At 41.3% G+C, this 10,157-nt stretch overlaps 1 protein-coding gene across 3 annotated transcripts in view; it reads left to right on the top strand.

Annotated features, from left to right (window-relative positions):
- Nucleotides 1–10,157, top strand: part of TOM1L2 (target of myb1-like 2 (chicken)) — a 289,350-nt gene that overhangs the window by 75,078 nt on the left and 204,115 nt on the right. For all 3 annotated transcript variants that reach the window (XM_006901181.1, XM_006901180.1, XM_006901179.1), the window contains exon 2: nt 5,188–5,272. In XM_006901181.1, the coding sequence (XP_006901243.1) occupies nt 5,188–5,272 (85 nt within the window). The remainder of the gene's footprint in view (nt 1–5,187; nt 5,273–10,157) is intronic.

The following is a 10,157-nucleotide window of genomic DNA, read 5'->3' as shown; positions in this document are numbered from 1 at the left end:
GAGAATGGTGCGGCAATGAAGGAGTGAAAGCCCAGAATCCCTGTGAATGTTCATTGAAACTAATAAAATTTAATAATAATTTAAAAAAAAAGTATTGAGGAAGTTGCATTATTGACCTAGAGTCACACTGAAATTAGCAGAACCCTTGCTTATGCCTTCTTCTATCTTGTCTGTCTTCCTTGCTTCCAAGCCGAAGAGAGAAAGCAGGGACAGGTGGGAGCCCTAGTCTAATGATGTTAAATTATCCAGTGACATTGGAAGCAAAGGAAACTTGCTAAGAATCTGCTTCTGAAGCCAAGCATAGACAGGAGACATTGAGGGATCTTGGAAAGAGTAAAACTGCAAGAAAGAGTCTGTGATATCTTCAAAGCTGGTAGCAAAGAAAAGAGGTCCCTTAGGCCCTGCCATGGTTCCTCCTTTGCCCTGCAGCATGTGTCCTCCTCCTTACGCAGTGAATGTCCAGGTGTGTTTTCCCTTCTCTGTGTACTCACAGGGTGTGATTGGAGTTTACAGAAGTAGGCATAAGTCAGTTTGGAAGTCACTGGATTTAGGTCCCTCAGAGAATGTAAATCCTAGAGGAGAAAAGATTATAGTTCAAAATCTTGGGACTGGATCCAAGGTCATCTGACTCTCAACCCTCTGAGTCCCTCAAGTGTCATGTAATGGTTGCTGTAGTGGTGGTTATGTGCCATCGAGTCACCTGCGACTCATAGAGACCCTTTGTACAACAGCCCTAATCCCTTCTCTATCCCATGCCAATCTTATTGTCTCTGACACACCTATCCCCTTTACCCCAGTCACTGAATCAATCCACCTCATAGAAGGTCTTCCTCTCCTGCGCTTTCCCTCCACCCTCCTAAGCTTGATGTCCCTCTCCAAGGACTGATCCCGCCTTGCAACATGTCCAAAGTATGTCAGACAAGGCTTCAGAATCCTTGCCTCCAAGGAGCATCCTGGTCTCACCCTCTCCAGGATGAACTTGTTTGTTCTCCCCTAACAGTCCATGGTATATTCAATACTCTTTTCCAGCACCACAGCTCAAAGGCATCAATTCTCCTTCTGTCATCCCTAGTCATTGTCCAGCTTTTGATGCTTAGCAAGTACTTGCAAAGACCATGGCCTGTATCTCGCGCATCTTAGTCTCCAGACTGACATCGTTACTTTTCAGTACTTTGGAGAGGTCTCTGACAGCATACTTTCCCAATGCAATTTGTCTTTTGATTTCCTGGCTGCTGGTACCACGAGTGTTGATTGTACAGCCAAGCCAGCTGAAGCTGTTAACAATCTCAATCTTCACCATCTGTCATAATGCTGTAATCAGCCCAATGTTGAGAATCTTTGTGGTCTTGATGTTGCACTTCAATCCATATTGAAGACTGCAGTCCTTGACATTCTACAGCAAGAGCTTCGGGTCCTCCTCAGTTTCAGCAAGCAGGGTTGTGTCATCTGCATAACACAGATTGTTGATGAGCTACCTCCAATCCTGATGTCACATTTCTCCTCATAGAGCCCAGTCTCACAGATAATCTGTTCCACATATAGATTGAAAAGATATGGAGATGTACAATATACCTATGTCAAATGAATGACTCCATTAGAATACTGCTCTCATGAGTGGTCCTAAGCCCTAGCTGCACATTAGAGCCTCCTAGAACGCTTTTAAATTCTCATGACCCAGAGATTGCAATTTCAGTGGTAGGAGGTGGGGCACCAAACCAAGGAATCCACCCCTACAGAGTTGAGTCCTACTCAGAGTAACCCTCTGATGGATTTCTGAGACTGTACATTTTTACAGATGAAGACTGCGAGTTGGACCATGTCAAAGATCCCACACAGCATAGCTTCAATTCCAGGGACAGTCAGATAGAACTTTTTTGTAATCTGCTAGGAATTAATTTATGAAAAGAGGAAAATATGAACTGACATGTGTTCTGCTGTGAGCCACACTGCTCTCATTTGGTTTCACCAGAAATCCATAACTATGTTTGTATGACATTTTCAGCAAAATGAACAGAGAGAAATGTTCTTTTGGGGCTCGTTCTTTATGATAAAAATGAGTAGATGTCTTTTAGCGTCAATTCGTAGAACCTTGGTAATTGAATAGAATGTACTGACTTAGTATAAGTTACCATGACGTTGAACATCTTACCAGCATTATTAGAGGGTGAATGTAAGGTTAATGGATTCTACTGCTAAAGTGAACTTGGAAATGAGGCTTTATTGATTTAATATTTCCTCTAATCAGATCTCCCAGACAGTGTCCCTAGCAAAGTCCTTTCTTCCTCATGAAATTCGTGGTTGTTCCATGAAGGAGGGCGAGTATGACTGGTTTTTTGGCTGGCTGGCATCCCCATGTACTTAAACAAATGGTTTCCAGTTCTGGTCCACAGGCAGAGCTGCTGCTTTCAGGATTTGTTCTCCACAAGAGGCTGCTGGATTTAAGGCTGCAGACATGCACCCTGGGGTCTTGTGATCCTGGTAGTCAATGTTCACCTTGAAGAGGTTGAAATTACTGATTGTGGCAGTAAAAGCAGCGGGCAATAGTCTTTGAATCTTCCATCGCTGTGCCTGTTCCAGCTCAGGAACTTTTCTGTGTCTCCTAGAAGCGGGCCTCTTCTGCCCTGTGTGAACCCTAAAGGCAGAGGTAACCCATGGTAGGAAGATTGAGGACCCAGTCTGTATTCCATTTGCCTTCCTCAACCCTCTGTCCTCAGGCTTGTGTTCTTCTGGGTACCTGCCTCTGCCAACAGCCTCCTCACTATGTCTAGCTGCCCCAGCCTGTAGCCAGGGCCCAGCTGCCCTTCTCAGAGTCTCTGCTTTGCCTTGTAGACTCTGGTGTTCTTAGTGACTTGTTTCTGTTGTTGTTGTTGTTGTTATGTGCTGTTGAGTCGCTTGTGACTCATAGTGTCCCTATGAGGCCCTAAACCCTGCTCTGTCCTGTGCCAATCTCACTGTCTCCCACACACCCACCTCAATTACCCCAGTGACTTGAATCAATACAACTTAAATCTGATGAACTTCTTTCCACATGCAAAATGTAGGTATGGAGGAGGTCTAGGTAATCTCTGGAGCTGATTGACTCTGAATGATCTCTGAGTCCCCGCTCCAGCTCATATTCTTTTTCATTTTATAAAAAATTAAACTTACTGTAGTCAAGTAGATACCAACTCATAACAACACTCTAAGGCGTAATGGAACTAACTGCCCCCACAGGTTTCTATGGCTTTGCATCTCATGGAAGCAGATGGTCATCTCTCACTCTCCCATGGAGCCATTGATGGGTTCTAATAGCCAACGCTTTGGTTAGCAGCTGAGCACATCCACTATTGTGCCACCAGCACTCCTTCCCATCTGGTCATCACATTGTAAATCCTACTTCTGTGCCTGCCAGCCCAGCCTATGTGACTGTGGCTAAGACTTCCCAAGTCTCAGACTGCTTTGTTCTTTGCTGCTGTGTTTTACATTCAGTGGAAGGCAGTCTTACTATGTATGGGTGTGTTTGCTTTTTTTTAAAAAAAATTTATTATTTTTTTTTAATTTTTTTGTGTGTTTGCTTTTTTAAGTCAGTCAGAAATCTTTTGTTGATGAAAGCAGGGGGGAAAAATATAGGCGAGATATATATAGATATATAAATTATTTATTCATTTATTTTTTTAAACAAAGTTCATATACATTGTTTCTCACACTGGATCTTTCCCCTTTCCTTTACCAATCCTTCTCTCCACCCATCAAATTGTGCAACCCTATATTTAAGCCCTTCCCCTCCACCCCCACCACTGCTCCTTGGATTCTCGCTATATCCTTTATTATTAAAAAATAAAATGAGACATGCTTAAAACAGTTGTTGTTATTCCATGCCATTGAGTGAGAACCGACTCATAGCTGACCCTCCAATGAGTCTTTAAAGACAGTGAATTGCCATTTTTTTTTCCTCCTGTGGAGTATCTGGTGGATTTGAACCAACAACCTTTGGGTTGGTAATTCATCCCCTTTTGCAAATTGAAGGCTATTGTAAACATACTTTGAGTATTAAGTATCTTTGTTAAATAATCTTCACATTTGTGTCAATACAGCAAGTTCTTTTGTTTTCCTAACTCCTACTAAGCCCATGTATGTAGAGTCAGACTTTGAAGGCTTTTTCAGAAGCACAATGCCAAGTTCATCTTCTAAGATATTTCAGAGCAGGCTCAAATTGCCAACTTTTCAACTTCTAGTCAAGCACTTTGCAGTTTTTGTCAGCCAGGGACTCCAGAATGAGAACTCCAGCAAACCCAGAGGCACCTATTATTTGAGTATCAATGTAACTATGGTTTATATGGAGCTTATGTTAAAATGATGAGGATACTAACCATTTTTTAATTGTATGGTTAGGATACAGAGGTCTAGGATTTCTCTAAGATCAATCTCAAATCTGAACTTTGATTTTACTAGGAAGTGTGCAGTGTCATGCAAACGTCCAGACTTTAGCAACAGATAGACCTTAGATTCGTTGTTGGTACCTGCATTTCAACTCTGTGGTCTCAGCCCAAGCCCTTCTGAACCTCTTCTTTCTTTTTAAGTGTCCTGTGTGTTATTTTGTAGTAAAAGTCCTTGTGATGGCTTAGTAAGTGCTGCCCCTTTCACTGTTACTCATCCAGAATATTATTTTGATGCTGACTTTAAAATGCTGATGGCATGCACATGTAGGACATGCACTAATTACCTATTTATAATAGGCCAGGCTGTATGTAAATGTTATGTGTAGAGAGATAGGTAGGTAGATAGTTAAATAGAGCATTTGATAGATACATAATATTAATTCACCTAGTCTTCGGGGCAGCTCTTTGTGGTCAGTACTGTGATTGTCACTAGTTTACAAATGAGAAACCAAGGAAAGCACTCAGGTAACTGATCCAAGGCCACTTGGCTGGTAGATTGTGGTTCCAGAGTCTTCAGGTTTGAATGATTTTTAAATTGCTTAAGCCTGTCATAAGCTCTTCAGCCTGGATTTTGGTGAATGAGTGGCAGTGTTATGACATTGGCCCTCAGACTTCAATCTCTTTTTTTCTGGGTATTTTCTTATGAAAGTTCTATTGGCTCTGGCCATCTGTTTGTAGAAGGATGTGGTGATTCTGATCTCTTCCAGTTTTCACCCAGAACCCCTTATTCCACGGGTATTATAAACCAATTTTTGCTCTGATTTCACAGAAAAGGCAACAGATGGCTCCCTGCAAAGTGAGGATTGGACGTTGAACATGGAGATCTGTGACATCATCAACGAGACTGAGGAAGGGTATGTGCTGCTGTCTGCCCACTCCTCCCGCTAAACCACTGTCGACTCTTCGATATAGCTCAAATCTTGTCTATAGAATACCACATGTTTGCTTTTTTGTTTTGTTTTTAATCTGCTCATTTTGGCATTTCATAAACTGACACTCTCAGTGTTTGCTCTTTTTTTGTGTGCTGTTCCTCGTCATGCCCTCCCCAGTGATGGTGGCTTGGCCAGAGCAGTGCTGACCTTTTAATAGGCATTCTTTTAGTCGCATGTACACACGAAGGCCCCAGTGATGATTAATCTGAGTATACAAATCATCATTTCCTTTTCCTTCTTTTCCCCAGACTCTTCTTCCTCTTCACTGAAATGATTCATTGTACTAGAGTCCCAGAAATCAGAAGAGAACTCTGCCATGTCTATATAGGGAAGCCGAGGTGTGGAAAGAAAGGGCTGAGAAGGAGAGAGGAGCACATAGAGAGGATATAGCCACCAACAGGAGCTTCCTTACTTTCCACCTGTGCTGCCATATATTCTTGTTTTGCTTGTGATTTATTTTGTTTTAACATATTCTTCTATATTTTTATCCATACTCTATTTACACTTCTTCCAAATTGGTCTGTCTTTAGCCCTCTGTATCATAAAAACTTTACTACTGTGGCCATATGCTTTAAACCCTCCTTAGAATGATGAGACCTTTGACCTTGCCTTTTCTTGCTATAACTTAGTAGCCTTACCATGTACATAGCTAGTTGCTGGAAGACTCCTTTGTGCTGGGTTGTTGTTAAGTCCTGTTGAGTCAAGCATGACTCATAGTGATCCTATGAACTAAAGATCTGAACTCTGTTCTATAACTATTGTCGTTTCTTTAATGTTTATAGTTTCTAAAGTCATGTTGTTTAGGATGTGGATGCCAATCCTGCTATACAGTTCAAATCCTACTGCAGAGGTTCCTGCTTGATGATACTTGACAACATACATGACGGTATGTGCTGAGGTCACAGTAGGGAACAAGAATAACAAGCTCTGAGCTCAGGGATCTGACAAACTAGAGGAGGAGACAAACCAACATTTCATGACTTCAGTGATCAAGAAAGGTCTCACCAAGAAGAGGACACTAAACCAAGACTCCAAGAGAGTAGAGCATGAAGACTGGAGGAGGCAGAGGCAACAGCAAACACACAAATTCTGAGTCAGAGGCTGTATCTGTACATTTGGTGACTAGGAAAGAAGTTCCTGGGGCTGGAGCAGAGTGTGTGAAGCCGAGAGTGAAAGGAGCTGAGACCACATGGGGACCCAGATAATGCAGGGCTCTGAGGGCATGGAAAGGACCTTATCTCTTCCTTTGGGTGGGAGGGGAATCCTTCGGAAGGTTTTTGCAGATAAGGTGGGGGCACATTCAGAGCAAAAGCTTGGACACCAGTTATTACAGAGATACAAATATGAGGACATAGTGACAGTGGTACAGGAGGGAGTGAAAAATGCTTATGTCTTCTTTAAAAGGTATAATCCACTGAATCTGATGTGGGGCTGAGGGAAGAGAGGCGTGAAGGATAGTGCTCAGATCTGTGACCTGGACAGCAACATAAAAGGAGCAGACTTTCCCCGTGATATGTAAGACCGTGAGAGAAGAAGCTATTTTGTTTGTTGTTAGGTGCCAGTTCTGTGTACTACTCTGTGTACAACATATCTATATCTTGCCCTATCCTGCACCATCTTCACAATCTCTGCTGTGCTTAAGCTCATTCTGGTAATCTCTATGTTAACCCATCCTCCTGAGGGTCTTTCTCTCCTTTTCGGACCCTCTGTTTTACCAGCATGATGTCCTTTTCCAGGGGCTAACACCTCCTGACAACATGAAAAAAGCATGCGAGACTTAGTCCTGTAATCTTGCCTCTAAGGAGCACTCTGGTTGACCTTCCTTCAAAACAGATTTGTTTGTTCTTTTGGCAGTCCATACAGTATTTAGTATTCTTCACCAACACCACAGTTCAAAGACATCAGTTCTGTCTTCTTTGTTTATTATCCAACTCTGGCTGCTGGTACCACAAGTGTTGATTGTAGAGCCAAGCAAGCTGAAACTGTCACCAATCTCAGTCTCTTCACCATCTATCATGATGCTTCCAATTGACCCAGTGGTGAGAATCTTTGTTTTCTTGATATTGAGCTTCAATCCATATCGAAGACAGTAGTCCTTGACCTTCTGCAGCAAGCACTTCAGATCGTCCTCAGTTTCACAAGCAGGATTGTATCATCTGCATAACACAGATTGTTGATGAGTCTTCCTCCATTCCTGATGCCACATTTATCCTCATAGAGCCCAGCCTCCCAGATAATCAAATTCTAGCTGCTTTACTCATCATTTTATCCCCAGGATTTTCCACAGGGTTCACTTGGTTCATAATATGTGCTAGAGAGTGAGTAAAGTCCATAGTAACTCATACTGTAGTGAGGAATGTAAATGTATAACCATCATCATGACATGTGTAACAAGTGCTGAGTGAGAGAAACTATATATACTTCTAAAGAGAGACTTGGGTACTGGCAGTCAGCCAGCAATGAATAGCAAAAGCTTCTTGGAGGAGGTGACACTGAAATCTTTCAATATACAAATGCACCCATGACAAAGCAGGAGTGGTGACCAGAAAGGTGGGGCACAGGCTGAAGACCAGTGCATTGTACCATGTGTATAACAAGTGTAGTGTAGTGTAGTGTATGGGATAAACTTAATGCCTCTGGCCTGAACTAGGATCCCTGTCTAGTGCTCACTAGCTCTGTGACCTTAGGTGAATTACTTAATTTTCTTGTGCTTCAGTTTCCTCACTTATAAAAGAAGGTAATAATAGTCTATTTTGGAGGATTGTTGTGAACACTAATATTTTGTTTTTTGGGGTTTTTTTTGCCGTTTGACTGCCCCATTTTTATTCTTTTATCTGTCCCTTTATATATATTTTTATTATTATTAATTTTAATGACAATTTAGAGAGACCTTGGATTTCCATTCATTCATTGTTGCGCTTTTTTCCCTGCCCACCCCTCCCCCGCAGTTCGTTCTTCCCTTTGAAAAGTAAAAGAAAATTTCACTGTTATACAATCCCTCCCCCCAAGTCCAGTCCACTATGCAGCCTTCAATCTGGACTCCTATCATGACAGTAAATCCTAATCATATATCCCTTTTAAACAATTTTCTCCCTCATCTGTTTCAATGCAGTATATACATTATTTATCCCATCTTTCTCATTCTCCCCCGAACTCCAATGTCAGTCCCATTTTACATCAGTGGCACTATGCAGTATAAGTCTTTTTGTGACTGAGATTTTTCACTCAGCATAATATCCTCCAGGGTCACCCATTTTGAATAATATTACAGGAGTTCCTTTTTTTCAATGCAGCATAGTATTCCATTGTGTGAATATACCACAGCTTCTGTATCCATTAGTTTGTTGATGGACACTTAGGTTGTTTCATACTCTTTGCTATTGTGAACAAAGCAGCAGTAAACATGAATGAGCATATATCTGCTTGGGTGGCTAGGAGAGGATGAAAGAGATGAATGGGATCTTCTAAGAATCAAATCCCTATGCGCATCCAAAAACTTCTCCAGCAGGGTAAAAAGGGAAGCCACAGACTGGGGAAAAAGTATTTGGTAATGACATGTCAGAGACTTATATCTAGAATTTATAAAATACTTGAGCACCACAACAAGATAAAGGTAAACAACCCAATAGAAAAATGGGCACAGGATATGAACAGACACTTCACCGAAGAAGATATTCAGATGGCTAACAAGCACATGAAGAAATGTTCAAAATCCCATGTACACCCATGTTTATTGCAGCTTTGTTCACAATAGTAAGAAGTTGGAAACAACCTAAGTGCCAATCAATAAATGAATGGATAGAGAAGCTGTGGTATATTCACACAATGAAATACTATGCTGCATTGAAAAACAAGGAACTCATGCAATATTATTCAAAATGGGTGACTCGGGAGAGCATTATGCTGAGGGAAGTATCCCAGACACAAAAGAACAAATATTGCATGGTGCCACTGTTGTAAAAGAGGACTGACCTTGGCGTTGGGAAGAGACTGAGTAAGATGGGTTTAATAATGTATACTGCCCTGAAACATATGAGGGAGAGAACTGTTTAAAAGAGATATGTGACTAGGTATTTCTGTCATGACAGGAGTCTAGACCGATGGCTACATGGTGGAGTAGACCTGGGGGAGGGATTGTGAAACAATGAAAGAATTTTTCTTTTACTTTTACAAGAGGGTAGTGTTCTGGGGGGAGGCTTGGGAGGGAAGAAATGTGCAACAATGAATGAATGGAGATCCAAAGCCTCTGTAAATTTTTACTGAAATTAATACTAAATTTAAATTTTAAAAAAAATTTAAGTTAGAGTAAGGATGTCAATGGATTTATAACGGCTCATGCTAATAACACTGTATCCACATTTATAATATTCTTCTTACCAAAACCATTTATGGAAAATAGGAACTGCATTGGAACATGTATCTCTGGATTAGAAATGATCATATTGTTAATATTTCTAGCCTTAAACTTAAAAGATTATATTGTTCAAAATTATTTGTTATATATTTGTTTAAATTTTTCCCTCTTTTAACAACTGGGATCTAGAGGGAAGAAAAAAGACCAGAGAATGGCCAAAATTATTGGGGCAGCTATTGCTGTGTCAGGAAAAGGAAGTCTTATTCATAAACAGTGCCACCCAAAGGTAATAAAGGAGGTCATAATTTCTTCCACTGTGGAAAGCTGGGCCACTTCAGTAGACAATGTCACAGACGAGAGCCACAGATAGGCAAGGGAGTAGAGAGGAAGCTCCCACTCACTTGCTTTAAGTGTGGATCTGAAGGACACTTGGCCAAGTGTGGCGCACATCAG

The sequence above is a fragment of the Elephantulus edwardii genome, unplaced genomic scaffold (assembly GCF_000299155.1).
Source record: "Elephantulus edwardii isolate Elephantulus edwardi_28Jun2011 unplaced genomic scaffold, EleEdw1.0 scaffold00314, whole genome shotgun sequence".
In the NCBI taxonomy this organism is placed as follows: Eukaryota; Metazoa; Chordata; class Mammalia; order Macroscelidea; family Macroscelididae; genus Elephantulus; species Elephantulus edwardii.
Note: the sequence above shows the minus strand (reverse complement) of the source record. Positions and strands in the feature narration are given on the sequence as shown.